Below are 23,954 nucleotides of genomic sequence, written 5' to 3' on the forward strand. Positions count from 1 at the left end.
ATCATAATTTTAGGACTTCTTTCTCTCAACTGAGAGATTTCTAATCCATCATCAATCCAAAAAAGGACATCGTATAAACGGTTTGGATCACTCAATCGTGGGCCCATTTACACAAACTGATACCTGAGTGTAGACTATTTCCAAATCCCCCGTGTAGCATGATATAAATTTCTCCGTGCGAAAAAAAAAAAAAAAACCGTGCACTGGATGAACGACTCAGATTATCTTGCCCAGATTTCGCGTCATGATAACCCGGTGCAAGTTAGATTAGATGTGTATAAATATGCTAACGTGCGCCGGATGATTTTTGAATACAAGACAACCGTGTAGGTCCATCCACAAATTTATTTATTTATTTATTTATTTATTTATTTTAGGTTGTATTGTCTCATCCACTGTACACGTGGCAAACTTCACAATCCGTACAGATTGTCTCAATCATACAACTTTTATGGATGTGGACCATATCGAGCGTGACCGTCCGATTGGTGATGTCGAATTAAATGGTTAAAAACAGATTAATCAGTGCGCTAAAGTCAGCCAGAAAGATCAGATGGTTGGATGTGATCTCTCTATAGTAGTCCGGATTGTTGTACGTTTTCTTAGGGTAGGGTGCATGGGACGCGCTGGCCCACGTGAAGTTCCTGTGGTCCGAAGCTTTGTCCCACAGAGATTCCAGTGAGAGATCTACTCCGTCCATCAGTTTCTAAAGATCACAATATGACAGAGAGACAAAAATTAGACAGATCTATAACTCAGGTGGACCATACCACAGAACCAGTGAGAATGGAAACGTGCACCGTTGAAACCTTCTTGAATCTGACCATGATGTTAATAGGTCATCCAAACGGTTCATATGGTCATTAACACTGGGATAAACCGTAGTCAGAAATATCATTCTGATCCAAAACTTCTGTGGCCCTCACAATGTTTCCAATGGCGATAATTTAAGCTATGGAGTGGTCCACCTGTATCGTAGATCCTACTAAATTTTGGATTCATCAGCTATTGTGATCTTTAGAAAATGATGGACGGAGTGGATTTATCATGGGAATCTCTGTGGCCCCACATAGCTTCCGACCACATGAACTTCACGTGGCCGCACTGGCCATTTGCACATAAGAAAAGCCTGTGCAATACAGCTCATGTACACGCGACACATGCCAGCATGGCACGTTAGTGAGATCCAATCCCGCATCAGATTCGTGCTTCCGAAAATAAATCTGGTCCAATGAGCATGAGTGCCCTAATATTGGAAACAGATGGACGGATTTGAGAACTTCACCCAAGGTTTTCACAGCCGTATATTTTCTTTTGAAAATTATATCTAAAATGACCATTTGATCAACCCGTATTTAGGTTATAGAATAAATATAAGATTTTAATATTTATGGATGGATTAGATCTTATACCTAATTTCCAAGATGGAAATATGTAGCGTGTAAAATAGCTGTACTACACGCGCGAGTGGGCCTTGCAAATCTCTTTGGATATTACTTGCGAAATGGATAAGACACGTCCTTCCGTGGGGCTATCTGTACACTGTCTCTACCATTAACTAAGAAGTGTAGGAAATGTATGATACACGCGGCTAGGCGTAACGTACGCAGTGTTCTAATTCTCAAAAGTACGGCCCATGGCTCGAAATCCTTACCAACGTTGATCTGAATCCTGATGGGCCATATCCTAAAATATCTTTGAAATTTTTTTTGTCAAATATGGAACTATTCCAATATCACTTATAAGCCGTCCATATTTATCTCAAAAGTTAAGATTTTTAAATTATTGCACCTACATAATTATGAAATTTAGTCTATCTAAAGTGGTAAAACATATGTTAATGGTATGGATTAATGGGATGCTGGTCTTTATTGTCATAATAATAAAAGCACGTATACTATGTAAGGAAGACCGTCGAGTATCATATAATTTTCATCGTTAGAAGTTTCAGTGCCGCAAGGGAACGCGATGGACGCGGATTTGACTCTGACAGGTTGAGTAGCGAGTCGGCTACTGAAGTGACGTCACCAAGTTCTGTGGCCCCATTATGATGTATGTGATGTATCCACACCGTCCATCCATTTTCAGATATCATTTTAGCTTATGAGCCAAAGAATGAGGTAGATAAAAATTATTTAGTGGACCCTACTATAGAAAACAGTGGGGAGAGTGATTCTCACCGTTGAAATTATCCTAAGGCCCACTATAATGTTTATTTGAAATCCAACCTGTTAAAAAGTTAAAAGAGACATGAAATAAGGGAAAACACAAATATCAGATTGATTTAAAACTTTTGTGGCCTTTAGAAGTTTTTAACGGTGTGCATCATGTCCCCACTATTGTCTGTGCTGGGGTCCATCGGAGCTTTGGATTTAACTCATTCTTTGGATATTGAACTAAAATGATCTCTCCAAATGGATGGAAGGTGTGGATACAAAAAATACATCATGGTGGGGCCCACAGAACTTGGTGACGTCACTTCAGTAGCGAGTCTCGCTACTTAACCTGTGAATAGCTAATCCGAACGGGTTAGCGGTACCCAATCAGCGTCTGCCGCGATGTTCGTTCGCTGGATGACGAATTTCGTGACACGTGGCTTGCTTCTTTTTAAATTCGATAAATGGGGCCCACCTATCGGTAAATCGCACCAACGATTTTTATCTCTTTCACTCTCGGTACTATTCCTATGAAAAAAATTCTCTCTAATAAGACAATCGTAACCTTTCAACTTGGGACTACAGACAAACGGTTCATAATAGGAATATAACAACTGTCCAAATTCAAATGAAATAGTTCTAATATTTTTCCTTAGAATCTTTCAATCGGAGAGTATGTGGGCTCCACGTGGAGATACTCAAACAGACCAACGGTCTGGATAGCGAAACCATAGGTCCTACTTGTCAGAATTGAAAACATATGTACACCATTGAAAGATGCGGGTCTCGTGTCATATATATTCCTCGGTGGAGAGGCACGCCTGGCTCTTCGCAGATACAGGCTCGCTCAGCATCTCATCCGTACACATGGCACTATTCTGGTAAATCATAAATCATAAATTTGTTCCATTTGAATCTGGACCGTTGCTCTTTTCATTGCTCAACATTTTTCTAACCGTACATGTGCAGATCAAACATCCAACGGTTAAGATAGTCACCTTCACTCTAGCTCCTTCGTATGTTGCGTCCTTTATCAACGCTTGTGATTGCACTAAAAAATAAAGGCCGTTCGACAGGAAGGCCCACCTGTAAATATCCCTTGGGCCAAAAAATAAAATAAAATCGACTGGGCCACTCATCGGGTGGCTCACATGTGCACTAAGAAATGGACGGCAGAGAATAACCAACATTTTGTGTTTCACATGACAAGCAGGGCCCGGCTGATTTTATTTTTATTTTTTCAGCTATGACAATTTTAAAGAATGGACCACCAGATGAACGTCTTGGATCTCTCACACGTGGTTTCAAAGAAACAGTGGTGGGCCTATCTGATCAGTGGTTGAAATGGATTCTATTTTAACGGTGGATGTTCAATGCAGGAAAGTTAAGAATGGAAATAAATAGGATTCTATGTTATCTGTGCTTCTTCTTTTTTTCAACATTCCCATCCATGAAAGGAACTCTAAGATGAACGGCTACAATGATATTTCACACTGCCACGTGTACCGTGGAGAGATGGCTCTTCCATTTCGGCTAGTCCGGCTCTCCCGCTTCAAATCCCGACGCTTTTTTATTTCCTACCCATCTTTTCCTGATCTCCAGGGGAGCGGATCAGGTGTTACCGATCGGGTAACACCTTAATGGGTGTTTCCCTGACAGTGGGGCCCACCTTGATGTATGTGTTATATATCCACTCCGACCATCAGTTTTCTAAGATTATTTCATTTTATGGTCCAAAAAATTAAATATATTAAAATCTCAAGTGGATCACACCACGGGAAACTGTGGTACTGACATTTAAAATCTTCTTGTGGGCCACAAAAGCTTTGTATCACGGTTTTTTTTTTTTTTTAAATTCCCTTCATCCAGGTCCCTGTGATCTTATCAAAAGTTTAGATGGAAAATAAAAATTATAGTGGACCCTAGAAAGTTTTTAATGGTGGGAATTCAATGACCACTGGTTCTTGTGGTGTGGTCCACTTGAGATTTGGATCTGCTTTATTTTTTTTATAGTCTCATAAAATGAGGTGGAAAAAATGATGGACGGCATGGATATACAACAGATAATCAAGGTAGGTCCCACGGTCAGGGAAACACTCACTATGGTGTTACAGGGCTAACACCTAAAACCGCTCCCAGACTCCGGGAGCCCCATCTTCAACAGTAAATCCTGGACGTTTGAGCAACGGTCGTACTGGATAATATCCGCTATCCCAAAATATAAGCTGCCTATTTACAAGGTGGGCCATGATTTTTTATTTATTTTTATTTTTATTTTTTTAAAAAAAAGCAACGGTTGAATAAAGAGTAACCAACGGTCTACAGTCAACGTTCATGCGTTAGTCACCTGATGGGTAATATGTCCTAACTTTTTACAAAAATGTCTGATGAACATTCCAGATCATTCGCACGCGTGCAATTAGGTGCGTGTGAGGCGTTCGTGTTTTGGATTCCTCCTGCCCGTCCCTCTCCTATTTCAAGCCACCTTACCAACCTCTCTCTCTCTCTCTGCTTCTGAAATTCTCTTCTTTTGAAGGAACTGTCTCTCTCTCTCTCTGAAGCCCTGTTCTTTTGAAGTAATCCTCTCTCTGTGCTTCTGAAATCCTCTTCTTTTGAAGGAATCCTCTCTCTCTCTCTCTCTCTCTCTCTCTCTCTCTCTCCGCTTCTGAAATTCTCTTCTTTGAAGGAATCCTCTCTCTTTCTCTCTGTCTCATCTTTCTGTCTGGTTTTCGATATTCGAACTCTCTGTATAAAAGAGGAAAGAGATGGGAGGAGAAGAAGAATCAAAGAAGGTAGAAGAAGTGGAAGCTCCTTGTGCACCAGCAACACCAGCAGCTGAAGAGCCTCCTCCGCCAGCACCTGTTGAAACTCCAAAGGACGTTACGGAGGAGAAGTCAGTCATTCCACGAGCTCCGTCTGATGAGAAAGTCGATGATTCCAAGGCTCTTGCTGTCATCGAGAGTACGATTTCCTGATATTCTTTCTTTCTTTCTTCCCCTTCTTGTAGCTAGCTTTCTTCTTCTTCTTCTTCTTCTTTTTGAAAATTTTGCGGAAATTCTTCTTCTCCCTGTTCGATATGGTTGTATCTGATTTTTTATCTCTCTCTTTTTTTTTTTCTTCTTTTTTCTTTTTTTTTTGTTGCTGATTCTGATTTTTCTGTAGCTGATTTGGATTTTTCAGGACATGGATGCATATAATCTGTGCTCTGATTTTGATTATTTTGTGGCTTTTTGGATTTTTTTCTGCTTTTCTGTAGCTTATTTTGATTTTGATTTTTTTTTTTTTCTGGCTATGCGTGCATTCCGCATCTGATTTTGTGATCGAATTTTGATATATATTTTTTTTCTTTTTCTGTTTTCTGGCTATGTATGCATCACACATCTGATTCTGTGATCGGATTTTTATTTTTTATTTTTGCTTTTTTGGGATTTTCTTTTTTCCTGTTGCTTATTTTGATTTTTCTGAAAGAAAATTGCCTGTTTTTAGCTATTGATGTTGTAGATTCATCTGATCTGTTGCAGAATTTACAGGTTGGGATTTTTCTAGAATTTTCTTCTCTTTTATAGCTTATATATATATAATCTGTGGAGGTTTCGGATTCATCTGAAAATCGATGGATGCTTTGGATTTTTTATTTTTTATTTTCTCCTTTGATTAGAGCTTTTGGAAGAAAAGAAAGTTTTTTGGTAAAGAGAAGAAAATTATTCTTCCATAAGTTATACCAACTCTACCATAGTCTTCATTCACACATCTACCGTACATGTGACATACATGTACGTCTACAGTCTATCCAAACCAAATCATGGGTCCATAGTCCATAAAAAAGCAGAATTATTGGACAATCGTCATAATCCTACCATTGATCATTGATTGGGCGGCTAGGATCATCTGATTAGTGTAATTTTGGGCTTATCCCGCTTCCATAGTGGGGCCTACGATTTGGACAGTCTGGATTAGCTTGTCCATCATTCTTCTATCAGATGATATTATCTTATCTATGTTGTTGAGGAAAATTTCTGCAACTTTAGACTGGTTATTTCCTGTAGGATGTGTAGAACCTTTATTCTTATATGATAACATGTTCTTTTACTTTTGAGATGATTCTTTCTGTTTCAGGCTTTCAGCTGTTTTTTGTTTAGAGCTCTTTACTTTTACTTTTTCATATGTTTTAGTGGACCCATGAACTTTTTCTAAGATCATTGCTAGGCTGAGAGCCTGATAGTAGGCTTATCTACTTAAGAATTTCAAGGAAAATGGAAATTGTGAGGAAGAAACGCCAAAAGCCTATCTGTTTATCACCTTTTCGACCTGATAGCAGTGTTGATGTTTTTCCAATTGTTTGTTTCTGAGACTACAGTTTGTTTAATGATTGAATATCATTGTCAAATAGACATTGCAATTTGCAAATGTACATTTAAGGTATTTGTCTCCCTGGAATCTGGGAGACATTCTCTGAGAAAAATACTGTTTCTATTGTGTTTTGGTACTAGGAAAGCTATTCTAAGGAATTCAGAAACTGTGTTTGTGTTTTGGGAAAGAGCTGTTAGGTATGTGGCTTTCCTTTTCAGAGATATGACAGTTGGACCCATGAACTTTTTCCAGGATCATTGCTAGGCTGAGAGCCTGATAGCAGGCTTATCTACTTACGAATTTCAAGGAAAATGGAAATTGTGAGGAAGAAATGCCAAAAGCCTATCTGTTTATCGCTTTTTCGGCCTGATAGTAGCGTTGATGTTTTTCCAATTGTTTGTTTCTGACGCTACAGTTTGTTAAATGATTGAATATCAGTGTCACATAGACTGCAATTTACAAATGTACATTTAAGGTAAGGGGTCCTTTGGATCCCTGGAATCTGGGAGACATTCTCTAGAAAAATACTGTTTCTATTGTGTTTTGGTACTAGGAAAGCTATTCTAAGGAATTCAGAAACCGTGTTTGTGTTTTGGGAAAGAGTTGTTAGGCATGTGGGCATGTGGCTTTCCTTTTTAGAGATATGACAATTGGAGGAGAATCAATTTCCATGAATTTGTTTACTAGCTTTTGTGGAGGAATCATAAAATATCTCTTTATGTGAAATGAATTCCTGAAGGAATCCATTTCCAACTGTTTCCCAGCACCCAAACATGAGAAATGCTCCTTACTAATGGATTTTGTATACATAGGGGACACTTTCCAGGTAGCCAAACAACCCCTAATTTTCATTTGCATCGTCAATTCCTGAAACATGATATGATCGGTTTATTTATGTATTTTGATTTATCTGTGATGACGCCGACAGATATAATCTGTTTATTTATGTAGTTTGATTTATCTTTTTGAAATTCCCTTTTGTTGACAGAGGTTCCGGATTCAGAAGGGGGGTCAATTAACAGAGGTGGATATTAGATAGTTGCTGTGTAAATTTGGAAAATTGCATTCCTTTCTTCTTATAATGATTTTTTGTGTTTCTCAAAACTTCCATGTTTTCTCTTCAGATGCCATTCTTACGCGTGTTGAAACTGAGAAGAGGATGTCCTTGATCAAAGCATGGGAAGAAAGTGAAAAGACTAAAGCTGAGAACAAGTAAGAGCTGGTTCATATTGTCTCTTTTATTTGGTATTTACTTTAGGAACCTACAAACAAGGTCAAAACTTTCTTCAATTGCTATCTGTATTTCTTTCCAATGCTAGCATTGTTACCCTATTCTCATTGGTTAGAAACTTAAAAAATGGGTTGGCTTCAACCAATGAGGCTGGCGAATCGATCAGTAATTTTCCCTGATTTACATATATTGAAGAAAGAAAAAAAAAAGTCTCTCATCTACTCCATGAGTCTCAACAACTTTCAGGACTCCATTGTCATACTTTCAATCTCATTGAAGTGTTTAAAAGGTTAGGGGTTGTTTGGGAATGAGGATTATCATTGAGTGTGATTAAAAAAAATTTCTTAATGGTTAAAACAAAATTTTTTATGGTTAAAAACATTTTTCAAAACCTTTTAAGACCCTTTGAATGCTAGGCCCAGCCAAAAAATCAGTTGATGAACGTCTGATTTTCTATATCTAAGCCTATAAGTGAGTTCCTAGTAAACTAGTGGGCCCATGTGAGTCTCACCAATGCAAGTACCTAATATGTCCATCCAAGAGCCTTTATCCAATGTACACCCTCCTATGTAGGGTAGGGAAAAGGCCGACTTGTCGTCTTGTCTGATGGTGGAGATTTTCCATTTTGACTTATCATCAGTCCCCTCACACAGGATGACAACAACCTGCTTGGTGGTCATGTTACAACAGGCTACTAAGATCCATGGCACACAACTCTCCCTGGGTTAGTGACCGGTCTCAAGTTCCCAAGGACAACTAGTGGAATCTCTCTCATTTAACCCATTTATGTATGTTTTAATGCGCTTCCACATATTAATCATGGCACAATCACATGTCCACCCAAGACTCATGGTCCTCATGATCTAAGGCTAAGATCACCGCTATCACATCCACATCACCCGTGGATTAGATTCACATTGGTTTTCTAGGGCACAAACTCAAACAAAGATGCCGCAATTGTCTAGTCAAAGTTTGACATGGGGAGCCTAATATGGACTTAGCACTCAATAGCCATCGAAACCAAAGATCTTCTTTCGGGATTATCGGCAAAGATGATCTGGGACAAGTTCTTCTTTGATACAATTGAAATCGGAACCTAGTAGAGCGTAAGTGTTTACTCTGAACTTTCCGATCTAGAGATCCACAAGGATAACCCATCACTGTGGAGTAGTGAGTAGGGCGGTCACCAATGAATTGTCGAGGGGTATCATCTTGTAGAGAAATGTATGCATCTGCCCTTCTGATGAAGTATCACAGTTACACTGAGTGGTGCCGTGACCTTGTGCTTTTTTTAAGCTAGTTTGTCGCTCCTTCATGTGGATGAAGTGATAAGAATCAACCTTATGCTTGCAATTCCTTTATGAGAGCATGACAACAATACCCTCATTGTAGTCAGATTCATTGCTTGGTCAGATTCAGCTGGTTTTTGTTTAAGTAGCTAAAAATACCAGCTCCAAGAATTGAAGGGGTAACCTCATCTATAAAAGCAAAATGTTACCACTCGACTACCATGCACAATCATGTTTTACCTAGGTATTTTAATTATTAATCCATTTCCAACAGTTTTAAATAGTATTAAATAATAAAATCTCAGTTATTAAAATATCGAGGTGAGTCGATTGAAAACTCAGTCGAGTCTTCATGTTGACCCAACCTTGCTAGACATCGATGTGAGTCGAGTTTCCCAGTTTTTGAACTATGATTTCAACTTACCAAAATTACTGCTTTAATGTTCACTTTGTTTATTTTAGTTCTTTCTATTCTTTTTGGTAGAGAGCCAATGGTGTAAATCAAGCTTTAAAGCCTGCAATCTAACATTCAAAAAATTTTAAATAGGGCTTACAAGAAGCAGTCGTCAATCGGGTCGTGGGAGAACACAAAGAAAGCCAATGTGGAAGCTCAGCTGAGAACGATAGAGGTTAGCATATCTAAACTGACATCTTTTCACTAACTTAAAAAGCAGGCGCAATCATAAAAATATAATTTCATTAGGAACAAATGAGGAATTTTACTAGGATGGAGTTTCATGAAGTGTGTGCCAAAACAACTGTAAGATACATGCCGGACTTGTATACAGAGATCGGACTTGTATACAGAGATCGGGAAAGTTGCTTTGATGGAATACGATGTGAATGGACCATGGACCAGAAAGCATGGTGATCAGACTAGTAGCCATTTCATCTGTGGCATGGACAGTTAACTTGGAAAATGAGCTGAGGTTTACATTCAATGGGTACCAGACCAAGTTCCTTCCAAACCGTTGATTCGATGGTGCAGACCATGGACCATGGAGCATGCCATGAACGGTTAGGTTATTCCAACTTGGAAGATTTCTTGGCATTCTGATCCGCGTGAGGCCCATCTTCAGGTCGAAAGTTTGGATCGTCGAAGTGTGGACCCCACCTGGACCTTTGTTTTCTGATGAACAGGACCCAATAATCCCTCTTTATAACCATGGTTCATGGTAGAATGGTGCTAGTCTCATCGACAATTAAGGGTGTCAATGTACTGGACCCGGGTTTGCATTGCTCTGCTTTGAGCCTTATTGATGATTGATCCTATTGTATCTAATCCATCTTAATCATAGTAAAAACCTTTCGACTAGACGGATTATTAATCATTCCGACTCGATGCGCAGGAAAAACTGGAAAAGAAGAAGGCTGAATATGCAGAGAAAATGAAGAACAAAATCGCACTCATCCACAGGGAAGCGGAAGAGAAGCGGGCCATGGTTGAAGCCAAGCGTGGTGAAGAGATACTCAAGGCTGAGGAGATAGCTGCAAAATACCGTGCCACTGGGGCCACCCCAAAGAAGATCTTTGGCTGTTTTGGACCTTAAAAGTTCCCAAAACACGCAAGAATGAAACCAGAAAAAGAAAAAAAAGAAAAAAAGGTTGGTTTTCTCTTCTGTATATTTCCTGCTTTCTTCTCTTGATTTCTACTGTTTGTGTGAATTTTAATTATTATTTAGGGAGAGGTTATTGTTTGCAGGTGTTTATAGTTTGGGTTATGTTTGTTTATATGTGTATGATATATTTAAAATATTTGATTTATGAGAACTAAGTTTGGAAATATTATTAGCTTTTTAATCATAGGATTCTACGTTGATCATCTGATCATTTTGATTCTTGAGGGGTCCAGTGAATGTATGGTTGGATGAGCTGCTATCATTAAATTCTGTGAATTTTGACAAATACAATCAAGTTGTATCTTAACAGAAGGTAGCTGATGAGTGGCTTCCAGGGGCACAGGAGTTGCTGTCCACATATGTCGGTGCGATCTTGACCATACATTCAACAGCTTCGATGTCAAATCAAACAATCGTAGAACTGGTGCTGTAAAAATGAAGGAGGTGTTCTCACATGGTACTGAGGCTATTGCAGAGCCCATCTGATTATTTTTTTCATCTGATTGCCCTTCAATGTTAGGCCATTGGGGCCAAAATCAGGGGAACTCCTATGGGCTACAAGGCAGGTAACAGTTGGGAGGAGATGACCACCCAAAGAAACCTTCCTGAAGGTGTTGTGGGGCCTAGTACGTTGTGTATGTGTCATCCTAGCCATTCATTAGATGCCCCACCAAGATTAAGAGAACCAAACATCTGGCCTTCCATGTTAGGCCATTGGAGCCAAAATCAGGGGAGATCCCATGGGCTACAGAGTAGGTAACAGTTGGGAGGTGATGGCCACCCAATAAAACCTTCCTGAAGGTATTGTGGGGCCCAGTATGTTGTGTATGTATCATCCAAGCCATTCAAAGATGCCCCACCAGGATGGAGAAAAGTCCAAAAATCTGGCCATTCTAAAACTCAGGTGCACCATGGATGGGGATGCAACTGGACCCTTATCGGATTAGATGTGTCAAACCTATTTTTTCACTTATGGTTGCAGAAATTAGAGGAAGAAACAATGGTTGCAGAAAATGGCCAGAAGATTGAACGGCAACAGTCTTCCAATGTGGCATTAAAGAAGATCCTACGTAGTTTGCTAGGATACCAATAGCTCTTGCATCAAGATAAATCGACCGTCCATAACCGTTAGGATGTAGAGCAGGCTGAATACCTATTTATGGCCCATATGGACCAAAAAATGCCTATCCTAGGCTCATAGGTTCAGTCCCACGTGGGGCATGATGTAACTAGGCCCTAAGTACATCCTGATCAAAGAAATTCATTTTGAATTGAGAAAAAAAAAATGTTGTTGAAGGAGCAAACTGTAAATCAACTATAACTTTTGATTTGGAATGAATTACGGGACGCACCGCCTGTGAATTTTGACTGAAATTTCATTAAGGGGGTAACCGACACCATAAGCGTGTCATGTCACTCTGTTTGGTGAGAAAAAACTCTTTCCTACTTAAGTGTCCCGTTTTTTCAGAAAACTTACTATTTTTAATATTTTGTCTTTTTAGGGTTTCTTCTTATCATGATAGGATTAGATTATAACTTTCAATTTTTAGTAAATTTTACTATTTTAGAAAAGTTTCAATACTTCATTTGTATTAGAACTTTTAATTAGGGTTTCATTTTATTATTTAAAGTTTTATAATCTCGTTTAAGAGAGATTTCAATAAAGTATTTTCAAATTTTCTTAATTCTTGTGAATTAAAGAGTTATTACACCTCGTGGATTCAAAGTCTTATTGACTTGTGAAAGACTAAACTTTCTCTCTTCCCTGCGGGACGTTAGTGTTGATTGTCCTTGTAATCTAGCTCTCTTCTTGAGCCATTAATGCAAATATCTGAGCAAAATGGATACTCAAGGTTGTTTATGATAGAATTTGTCTAATCATCAATCCGAACCATCCACTTGGTGGGCCTCCTTGGATTGCTTATGGTTCTCAGAAATCACTAGAGAAAAAAATCGCCTCAGAAAAATTAAAAAAATAATAATCATTCTTATAGGCAGGCCCATGCTCATATGGTTAATCTCATCTAGTCGGTGTATTTTCACTCATCGGAGATAGGAAGAACCAGATGAGCTGAATGGATAGCCTTTACCAGTTAACGGATCGTACACGTATTCATATCCAGCGAAAATAGTTTTTCAAATAAACTCATCATCACCGACCATTTTGCAATGGATTGGGCAACGTTGAAAGGAAGAAAATTGTGCATTCAACTATCAGGGAAAACTAGAGATTGGACACCAATAGCTCAACCGTCCATGCATGATGGACCATAATCACTGTGCAAAATTCAGGATTTGGGTGGAATCTGTCTTTGAAAATGTGATGTTTTTTTTTCTTTGCTAGCTTGTTAGTACACCCACTGTCAGATCACACTTCACTGTTAGCCACCCCCACTAGGGAATCGATGCCAAGACTTCATTGTTGAAACGAGGTATCTTTCACTCAGCCTACCACTTGAGATATGGATCTGGGTGTTTGAAATTTAAGTGTTGTTCAAGGATTTCTGCCCAACGTAAAAGGGTAGTTGGGGGCCATTTGGTACACAATCTCAGCCACACCCGGTTACATGGAATGTGGAAGTACGTTGGTCCACCACAAATGCAAGATTTGAGTCACTCCAGTTGTGGCCCACTGAGGCCCTGTTGGGGAATTGTGGAAGCACACAGATTCCAATCGCACCATCAAGCACAGTCATAAAGACTTCGAATTTAACTTGGAAAAACTCTTGCAGAAAAAGATTACATTACAAAGCAATAAATATGCATTATGAAAGTTGAAAATTACAATATTATCTTATTCAAACAAGTCTAGAAATCACCCAAGCTATACCCATGATATCCTAGGAACGAATTAAAAAGCCTTGAGATACACCATATTCTTGATTACACCCATATATATAGCCTCTATAAGAATCACAATCAAAATAGAAAGCAAATCCCGCACTTACACAATTCTACATAAATTTGCGCACGCATTCGATGGCACTTCGATGTCATCGACAGATCATCAATGGCATCAAAGGCCTTCGATGTCATCGAAACATGTACAAAAACATTCCAGCGACTAACATAGATTTTCCATATTTTCTCGATGGATCCTCGTTGGGACTTTGATGTCATCGACAGCTCGTTAATAGCATTGAACCCCTTTTGATGGCATCGACTAGGACAAGTGTCCATCAACCAATGTGAGATTTTCAGATTTTCTCAATGATTTCGACAAACCCTCTTGTTGATGCTGAAAGATTTGAGGCATCAACAACAATAGGCCACCATAAGGCGTTATTTAGTCAAGCACTACCACATTCAAAAATATGAAAATGTGCATAACATGTTCAGCAAAACTCCTGTAAATATGAGATCTCCTGCCTTAGTGAAGCAATATTGACATCCTTCTCATCTCAATCTCTAAATTTCAAGATTTGATTGTATTTTACATGAGGATTTCATTGATTAAAATTAAAATTCAGAACAATTTAATCTTTCATGTCTTTCATAAAGCTCCTATAAAAAGTTCTTACAGAAAGAAAATATTTCTCATTTAGTCACTTCCCAATCCAGTATGTCACGGATCCAGGCAAAATCATCCCCTGGAGTAGGATTACTTGAGCTTGATGAATCTACATTCAAAAATGCATTAATATCATTCTCATCTTGATTAGTGGACGTAGCAGAAGTAGTTGGGCCCACACCCATCACTGTCGACGACGATGATGCTAAAGACATGGGCCCAGAGCATGTGGAGGTTATTGGAGCAGCAGCATTACTGATATTGTTGCGGCATAATCTCCTAACAGACTCACCAATTTCAGACTTCCACATTGTAAGTATGTTAATGTCTTTAGATTTATTAGTTGCAGAACCGTTGATGTGGTTTTGATGTAAATCAGATGGTGGGATTTGGTGGGCCTTTTCCAGACTCCTGCTTCGCTTCTTCAGATGGGTGGTCCAATGGTTTTTTATTTGGTTGTCTGTCCTACCTGGGAGATGGGAAGCAATGGTGGACCACCTAAAAAAAATGAAATATAAGTGCAAGGTTTATAATTTATGAGGTCTCTAGTCCAACTAGTTGGACTGTAAGTTACAGTCCATCTAGTGAATATCTCTAAACCTATCAAGTGTATATAAAATCCAAGCCTTCCAATATGTTGGTCCTACCATTAGGATTAACTAGTGCAAAAATCAGCCTGATCTAATGATAATAAGAGCTATACAGTAGAAAAATATCAAAATCCAAGTGGACCACTCAATGAGTGGATGTGGCTGATTTTTGCATAAGGTTATCTTTATGGTGAGCCCAGCCTATTGAATGGTTTGGATATCATATGGAAATTGAAAAGTTGGAAGTTATCAATTGGGTGGACCATAACTTGCAGTCCAACACATTGGACGGTTAAGATTAGCTTCGGTGGCTATAAAATGGACGGTTGAAAGGAGAAAAGTTCAAAGGTCCAAATTAGAAAAAGTTCGTCGTGGCCCACCAGTACCCATTCCTAGAGTGTATGAATCCAAAACCTTCATCTGATGGGCCCAATAGCCACTTTAGGTCCTATCTTATTGTGGCCCTGACTCAGTTCAATCTGGTCTAGTCTAGTGGGTCTGACCCATCAGGGGTTCAGACCCAAGTCAGGGTCGGGTTCAAGTAAAAAATAACCAACCCATTAATTTGATGGATTGGGTCTAGGTCTTTGACAAAGACCTGACCCATTTATCACATGGGTCAGGTTTGGATCAGGTCTTGGTCAGGAATAGAATATGATCTGTACCATTTATTTGTTGTGGCTATCATTTTTAATGGTTAAAAATCAAATAGCTAGCAATCCAAATTCAACAGTAAAATCAAGTGGTTATAGTAGCTCAATTTGTACGGTCCAGATTTTCATTAGTGGATGGCTAACCAAGTTTTAGAAAGAGATGGTGAGCCACAACTATAGAATAATCCAAAAAAGAAAATAACATCACTTAAGATGGATCGGCCCGGTATAACCCAAGATGTTGTGGCCCACCTTGATGTGTGTATTTTATATCCAGGCCGTATATCCAACTAGTGTGTAGTTGCCTACTTGTCATCTCTGCATAAGATCCAGACCGTCCAATTGGTTGAACCCCCCATGAAAATCACCGTTCACTTATTAGATGGGCCGCACGTACTTTCAATCACACTGTTGGTTGTCTATTATTTTCTAAGGTTGAGATTATTCTGATTTTTAGATAAGATATTCTTCAACTACCTGTTTCCCAACGTGGATTGCATGTTGATGATAATATTTTCTTCTTCGGGAGTAAATGGACCACGATTAATATCAGCCCTTAGATAATTGACCCATCTCATTCTAATACTCTTGGGACAACGGCGCAGACCTGTCCAATTAAAAAATATTACAGTTAGATTGTGGACGGTTAATATACATGGAAAATTTATTGAAATGCCAGTGTTGGGCCCACCATACGTTGGGCACGCATTTTGGACGGTCCAGATGGGCCACACTACAGATGGGTCCCATTCTCAAAATCTGATTGATTGGATAATCCTAATCTCTGAGTAACATTTTTTTTTTGAATTTGATCCGTTGGTTTTTGCCATTTTGATTGTCCATTGATCACCACCATCAAAACAGTTCGTAATCTATATTCAGTTTGATTTTTGGATCATGACCAACCAGCAGTGGGTCCCACTATCTGGATGGTTTGTACTGATGAACGTTTGTGCCATCTGTAAAGTGGCTCTGTGAATGCGTACAACTCCTATGTACTCATCCGGCATACGGATTGAAAGTTGTAATACGTGGAACCAAGGCACACGTGTGGTAGATCAGGACCGTTCTTCATGAAACAATACCATTTTGATGCTATATTTAGTAAATAATGCCCATATGGACATCAGATGGCCCACAAATGTACGGAACAAATGAACGGTTAAAAGAAATTGATCAGCGGTTCAGATTCATTGTAAATATGTGGCCACCTGATGATCATATCTTGATTTTTAAATGCATGATGGTCTGGTCCAATCTCATACACGTGATTCCTTACCGCATGTAAGGCGATTAGAGTTATGAATTGAGATTAATCAACGGTTCCAAAAAAGGAAATGATTTACTGAGCTCAATCCACGGGAAATAACCTATCTGAACCGTCCATTGGGTTCCTCCCACTATCTGTCCACTAGTTGAAAAAAATGACAGCAAATGGATGGTCCCAATTATCTGTAACTGGACCGAATGTTCTCTAAGCAATCTTGTCCATCCATTTTTTGAGTGCCACTAAAACAATGCTTTTCATCCACCATTAGCAGGTAAATGGTGGATCCGGACGGTAGATCTAGTGGACCAACCATGATAAAAATTATAAATAAAATAAAATTAAAATTAAAAATCAAACAGTTTAAGTATTAAACACCTGCACGCTTCGGAATTAAATTCCACCCTCCAGCCCCATTACTCTTGATGTACTCGGTCAAGATCTTATCTTCTTGGGGCGACCATTGCCCTCTATTCAAATCCTCTTCCTTACCACGATTAGGATATCTCCCCATTATCACACTTTTTATTTAATAATGGACGGGTAGGATGGGATTTTCGTAATGATGGATGGTTTGGATTGAATTTTTTTGGGTTAATCTCTCAAGGTTGGAGTTGAAGTGTAGGAACTGAGGAGCATGCATTTGTAGCTTGTAGAAAAGAGGATATGCGGAATGCATTGCCTCTTTCGTACCGTGATATGTATACAGAGAGAGCATGTCTTAAGTCCAACGGGTTGGACCGTAAGTTATGGTACAACTAGTCGAAAACTTCCAACCTTTCACGTTTGTACAGCATCTAAACCATCCAATAGGTTGGCACCAACATGATGATTATCTTATGTGCAAATATTTCATATCGACTCATCAGGTGGTCCACATTCATATGTTTTTTAATTTATCAATAGCTACACATTGTTCTCATATGTGGCCCACCTGAGGAGTCGATAGCGTTGATTTCTGCACCAGATGAACCTCATGATGGTTCTAACCTAGAAAGGTTGGGTTTCACAAGATATCAGCTCAGTGGATCTGATTATCTGACTATTGGATTGGACGGTTAAAAAAATAAAATATCCAATGGTCTTATTTCCACGAGCATATGTCCACAAGAAATCAAGGGTTAGGATTGTTCAAGCAATCTAATATTGGGCTTGTAACTTTACAACAATAGGACCTACAATTTGGTTAGTTTAGAACGTGTTAATGCATTCCACGTGTGAGGTTTCGAACCGCCTGCGTATCAAGCCTCACACGCCGCCCGAGTATAAGTAATGATCATCTATAGCCGGTTTTAAAGGAGGGTTTTGCATGAATGAATATAAAGTACATGCTCATGTTTCATATATGCACGACATCTGACACGTGCCAAAGGTGGATCCACACGTGCAAAGATCAGAACGGTGCGATCTTAAGGTGGACATCACAGGTACGCTCGTTAGCCACCGGCATTTTTAATTTAAACCGTCTAAGTTTTATTTTCTAAACAAGGTGTCCTGATGGATTTTTGTATTTGGGCCCACCTTATGGACGGTTCATATACCCAATACCTATCACGTGATGCCACGTAGATCGCATGCCATGAATTGCTGCAAGTTGTGTAGAGCTACTTTACCACCGGTTTAAAAAATAGTAATGACACTTCAACAGTACATATGAGCCCACGACAATCCTGACCGTCCAAATGGGTAACCAACTGTAGATGGATCATGGCCCAAAAACTATATAGAAATTATATTAACGTTTTGTTCGTTTGAATTACTTTTAACCATCTAATTGATGACCACTAAAAATGGATGGTTATGACCGTTGGATGAGTATAATTTCAAAGATATTCTCAATTGATGATTGGACCACGTTTTCGATGGTTTTTGTATCTATATATTAGCACCGGATATTAGGAGATGCGACACTACCATTTTAAAAATATCGTAAAACTAACAGAAGAGTCTATCTCTGTCAGGCATGCACGCCGGTACAAGGCAAATCGTGTACTCGCAGAAGAAGTTTGCAACTCGAGATGAGTAAAGAATCCAAGCCGTCCATCTTGAAGGGCCTCTCATCAAGTCCATATGCAATGAAACTGAGTGTGATTAGCTTGTTGGATTGTCGACAGATTGTGAAATAAACCAACAGATGAGAGCAAGTTTGTCAGAATTCTTTTACAATGGGTGTTCATCCTTCATCTTTGGGCCACAACATGCTTAAAGTGCGGGCCACTGGATGTAAGCTTCAGATCAGGCATAGATATTGGCTGAGGGCACACATGGAAAATCCTGTACGCGAGTGTCCTCACACGTCATGTAGAAACTGTACATCTAATGGTCCCTACTTTGGATGGCAGATAGTTCAAGACATACATCGATCAGATGATTTTAGTCATCTAAACAGTTTCCTTGGAAGAAGGACAGTAAGGAAAAACTTTTAACGTCAACATTAAATGCTACAATGGGAAGAATATAGATGGCCCCAATCATCTGCTTAGTGTGATTTTAAAGAAAGAGGTCATCCATGATAGGCCCACTTAGAGAGACAGTCGTGATGGACAAACCACCCTACCACGTGTACGGCATAGATATGGCACGGCTATATTCACATTCCTTCTGCTCTACCGTATCATCTCTGGAGTTTTGTAGTACGGTATTACACTAACGGACAGATGATTACAAATGGACAAGGATAGTGATCCTTTCTAGTATGGCCCTTCTTGGGACGAAACAAGTGTCAAAGATACAAGCCATTCAGCAGGTAGTACACACAGTGAACATGCCACATGCCAAAATGAGATTTCAAAATGGTTGGATAAACCATCTAACCATTTTGAAATCTCATTTTATAGTATAATCCCAAAAATGAAGGTGACTCAAATCTTAGGTGGAACACCCTACTGGAAAAAGCTGTGATTGAATCCCCACCATTGAAATTTTCATGGATTCCACCCTAATGTTTATTTGCCATCCAACCCGTTGATAATGTCATAGAAACTTAGATGAAGAGACTACATAAATATCATCTTGATTCAAAGCTTTCTTGGCCCACAAGAAATTTTTAATGGTCAAACACCGCTATTTCCTATATCATGATTGTAACCCTCCAGGTTTTTGACAACTTAGGAATTATATGTTTTTGGGTGTTATCTTTGATTTCTCATTTTATTCATGTGTATATTTGTAACATCCTGAATTTTCACTGTTTTAGATTTTCAAAAAAAAATCCATCAATTTTTATTATTTTTTATTTAATTAACCTAAATATTACTTAATAACCATTAGCACTCAATGTCAGTGTATACAGGGGTGGTACTAGTAAAGAACCGCACTAGTCCGATTAATCAGCCGTAGGAAGCCAATGAATCCGCTCAATCACTTGAATATCAGGTGTAGTGTAACGTCCCACCCAACCAGAACAGTGTCCTGGGGCGTCCACATAAGATTTACCACAGGACTGTTCATTTAAGCCACTCATAGTGAGGTATCACAAATAAATTAGACCAAGATTAACTCAATTGAATAGACCATGAGAGCCTCGAATAGACTCAAAGTGCCTCCAAGCCGGATGGCCGCTTACACTTAGCAGTAGCCCGTGCAAGCTACACCGTGACGCGGAAAGGTCATAAATATCTAAAAAATTAGGGAACCATAGAGCTCACTGGGCTTGTGGACCATCGCGGACCACGGACCCAGTGGACGCCCAGAATTGGGATCTGGCACATGCCCAATGCACCCCACCAATGCTAGGATTGAAATCTTGCACTTGAAATAAAAACTAAAATTTCAGACTATCCAGCCGTTGGATCTCTTCTACATTTTTGGTGCGTCTAATAAATTTTCCTACACCCGTTCACAAACTCTGGGACCCGATCGAGGAATGGTGACCGTTGATCACAAATCGGACCCGTATGACTAAACCCCAGATCTGATTGTCCCCAAATTTTGCATGGCCCTTCATCAGGCCATGGAGCAGCTATCTTACGAACTTCATAGCCAAAGGATCACCGAACTGCCCCGGTTATCCAAACAAACTCTAGACCGCTCGTTGGTGGACCACTAGTTCCAAAACTATACAATAATGTCCGTCTCATTGGGCTTGACGTCCATCGCGGGAATCAGACCTGGGTACGGTCCAGAACCGGTCAACTTGAGCTGAAGGATGAGTGCATGAGAAGTGCAAATACCCTAAAGGAAGGAGTTGGAACTTAAGTGAATTAAGTCGTCCACTCTTATGCAAAGTTGAGGATTTCGGACCGTCGGTTTGCGACCAAACTTTACCGATAGAGTAAGAATATTTCTCTGCTCATATCCGTATAGCCGCGGCCCTGATCGACTATCGGTGACCGTTAAACAGACTTTTAATCATATCTGTCGATCGGCTCGTCCAAATGGCGGGCCAATCATATACATACGTAGATCATCATTAGGGCCAATTATCCAACGGTGGGTGCCGACTCCTATGCTCCGTAGTGGCTCCCAAATGGTAGAAACACACTCTCCTAGGGCTAGTATAGTGAAAACCCATCCCTTAGGGTCATTTACACAAAACCTGACACTATATAAAGGCCTTATTTGGGGCACCCCTCTCCCCATACGAATTTACCCTAGGAAAGGAAAGAGAGAAGAGAGAAAATGGAGAAAGAATAGAGGAAGAAGAGAGGAAGGGAGAATGAAGGAGAGTGAAGGTGGGTCATAGATCAAAGTGGGGCCCAAGGGAGTCACATCTTACGAAACCCTACCTCTCCCTCAAGGATATCCGTCATCCACAACCGGGAGAAGCCCTCTCCGCCGATTGGGTAGATAAATCTCTTATCTTTTTGGAAACCCCTCATGTTGAGGGAGGTTTTGCATGAGATTCTAACATGCAAGTGCAATGTCTTAGGATTTCGGCCAATCGGCACCGGATTCGACGTTTCTAGGTCGTTTTTCGAGACTTCAACAATCCACAGGTGCAGACTATTATCCTTAGGTGGCCTAGCACCAATTATAGTTGGAGTTTAATGATTTTGTTTGCTTGGTATGTTGTATGGAAGAATCTAGAGGAACCTAGGGATGACATGTTGTTGGAATTGTATGATTTGCATGTTTATTTCTCTTTAATGTTAATCTTGCCTCTCTCATGATCTAGTGTATGGATGATTACATGCTCATGTTTGGTTGATCTCTTTTCTCATATGTGTTGCTTTATATTGTGTATGAATCATTTGCTCTTATGTATTTGATTCCTTGAGGTGTAGGAAGTGCTTGACTTCCTCACCAACCCACACCACACACATACACCTTATTCATGATATTAATAGTTTGCTTGCTAGAGAAATTTGAGTTGTATGTTGAACAACAGGAGAACATGGTGTTGAATATGTTTGATGTTATATTGGTAGTTGACATGCTATGAGTCACTATTCCTACCCTTGGGTTGGTCAAGAACATGAGGAGAGCGAAGGTGGTTCCGTTGGTAGGACCACCTTGAAGCTAAACCCATGGGTTTGGGCGAGTACGTGTGGGCGGCAGTAGTTAGGCTACATGGGTCGCTTGTACCCAATGTCGTTCCGCCACATACTTGCCTGGGCTCGTGCGGTTTAGTCCACTGGCTGACCCACCTAATTTGTTAACCTTGTTTGCTCACATATGTATGGAAACTGGAACACCCCACCACCGTTGTAGCCCATTGATACCGGATGGAATATTGATCCACAGTCTCGTGAGCCGGGCATGGTGGAATGGGACACTATATCTGAGCTGTCGGCCTACGCTGGGGTGATGCGCCTCCCCGTAGTGACTGCGAGCGACCCCACATTCAGCACCCCCCATGTGCTTGAAGTCGGGGATGGGGGAAACCCGACGGGGTCAAGGATCGCAGGGTCTCTGCCTCACACATTGGGAGGTCTTGGCCTTGCAACTAGTTCAGGGCATTTGATACGTGAGGTGTATCAGATTCTCAAAACTGCTGGATGAATGGACTTAACTAAGAACCCGGTTAACATCATCATTGCATGGCATTAGCTAGGTTGGGGACTCGGCAGTCGAGGTGGCACTGAGGGAGTGTTGGCATTGGCGATCGTTAGATATTGTCGCACGAGGGAGCATTGTAGTGAGGGCATACATCATATCATCCTGCATGCATACACATTAACAAGACTAGATAGATATTTATGATTGATTGTTTTTCATTAAATTCTTATTATAATTGATGTTTGTTGCAACTTAAGGCTAATAACACCCACTGAGTTGATCACTCACTCTCACTCTGGGACGGTGTTTTAAAACACCAACCAGACCTGTTCATAGATGCAGGTGATACGTATTTCGTAGAGCCTGGCGATGCGATCCTCGATGAGGAGGACGAGTTCCCTTACTTCCAGTTGACGAGCGGGACCCCATCGGATCAGTAGATGGGTCGTTGGATCACCGAGCAGCGGCTCAGCTTATTTCTTTTGATCATGTCATTCTTTTTGTGATTTTGTTGGACGTCACCTTGTGCGCCCGTTTGTATTCTTTTGGACATGTATATATAAGTATAGTTGATTTTCTTCCATTTCAGTAGACTTGTGTGGTTGTGCTTCATGTTCCAGGAAATTCCAGAATGCGCATTTAGACTTAATTAATTGCATATTAATGAAAACCGGTTATAAGTGACCCCGGGAACTCGGGAGTCGAGCGTATGCACAACCCCCGATTTCCAGGGCGTTACAATATTTATCTGTATTTAGCACCAAAATGAGTGATTTTGGGTCTACCAAAACCACATAAATGAGTGAAAGTTGTGAATTTTAGGAAACCTTAGGACTGAAATCCTAGGTTTGCTAACTCTAGGGTCCACCTTGGATCTCCTCCTTCTCTCTTTCTCATCTTTACTCTCCTTCACTTTCCTTCTCTTTTGGTGGTTGTAGCAAGTGAGAGAGAGTTATGAGAGATAGGGTTTATTCCCTAAACTTGGGCCCTTTGGCCTTAAGTTCCCTCAAATTTCCAAAATAGACAACTATGACTCATCTTTTGAGTTGGAGTGGCCCTAACACTCCTTTGGCCACCAAATTCGGTGGGTAGGTGCCCTAGGGCCCGGTTAGGGCCCGTGTAAGATTTGGGAACAAACGGATGAACAATTGTGGGGTTTGAGTCAACGGTTCCGATCTTTAAACGGCCTTGAGGGGTCCATTTTGGTGATTGGAGTGATTTTGGTGGTCCTCTGGTTATGACATTTCTAGGATGGATGCTTCATGGCCCGATGAAGGGCCATGCAAAATTTGGGGACGATCGTACGGGTCTGATTTGTGATCGACGGTCACCGTCCCACGATCGGGTA

General features: G+C 40.1%; 1 protein-coding gene and 1 long non-coding RNA gene across 2 annotated transcripts; both read left to right on the forward strand.

The window, feature by feature from the left end:
- Positions 1 to 4,645: 4,645 nt before the first annotated feature.
- Positions 4,646 to 10,811, forward strand: LOC131224647 (remorin-like). The gene is made up of 5 exons (XM_058219917.1): positions 4,646 to 5,117; positions 7,495 to 7,530; positions 7,631 to 7,718; positions 9,574 to 9,655; positions 10,376 to 10,811. The coding sequence occupies exons 1-5, from the start codon at positions 4,922 to 4,924 to the stop codon at positions 10,574 to 10,576; spliced, it is 603 nt and encodes a 200-aa protein (XP_058075900.1). The 5' UTR covers positions 4,646 to 4,921; the 3' UTR covers positions 10,577 to 10,811.
- A 3,035-nt stretch (positions 10,812 to 13,846) lies between these two features.
- Positions 13,847 to 14,583, forward strand: LOC131224649 (uncharacterized). The gene is made up of 2 exons (XR_009161097.1): positions 13,847 to 14,468; positions 14,536 to 14,583. It is a non-coding gene; the product is annotated as an uncharacterized LOC131224649 (long non-coding RNA).
- The last annotated feature ends 9,371 nt before the right edge of the window (positions 14,584 to 23,954 follow it).

The sequence above is a fragment of the Magnolia sinica genome, chromosome 14 (assembly GCF_029962835.1).
Source record: "Magnolia sinica isolate HGM2019 chromosome 14, MsV1, whole genome shotgun sequence".
Taxonomy (NCBI): domain Eukaryota; kingdom Viridiplantae; phylum Streptophyta; class Magnoliopsida; order Magnoliales; family Magnoliaceae; genus Magnolia; species Magnolia sinica.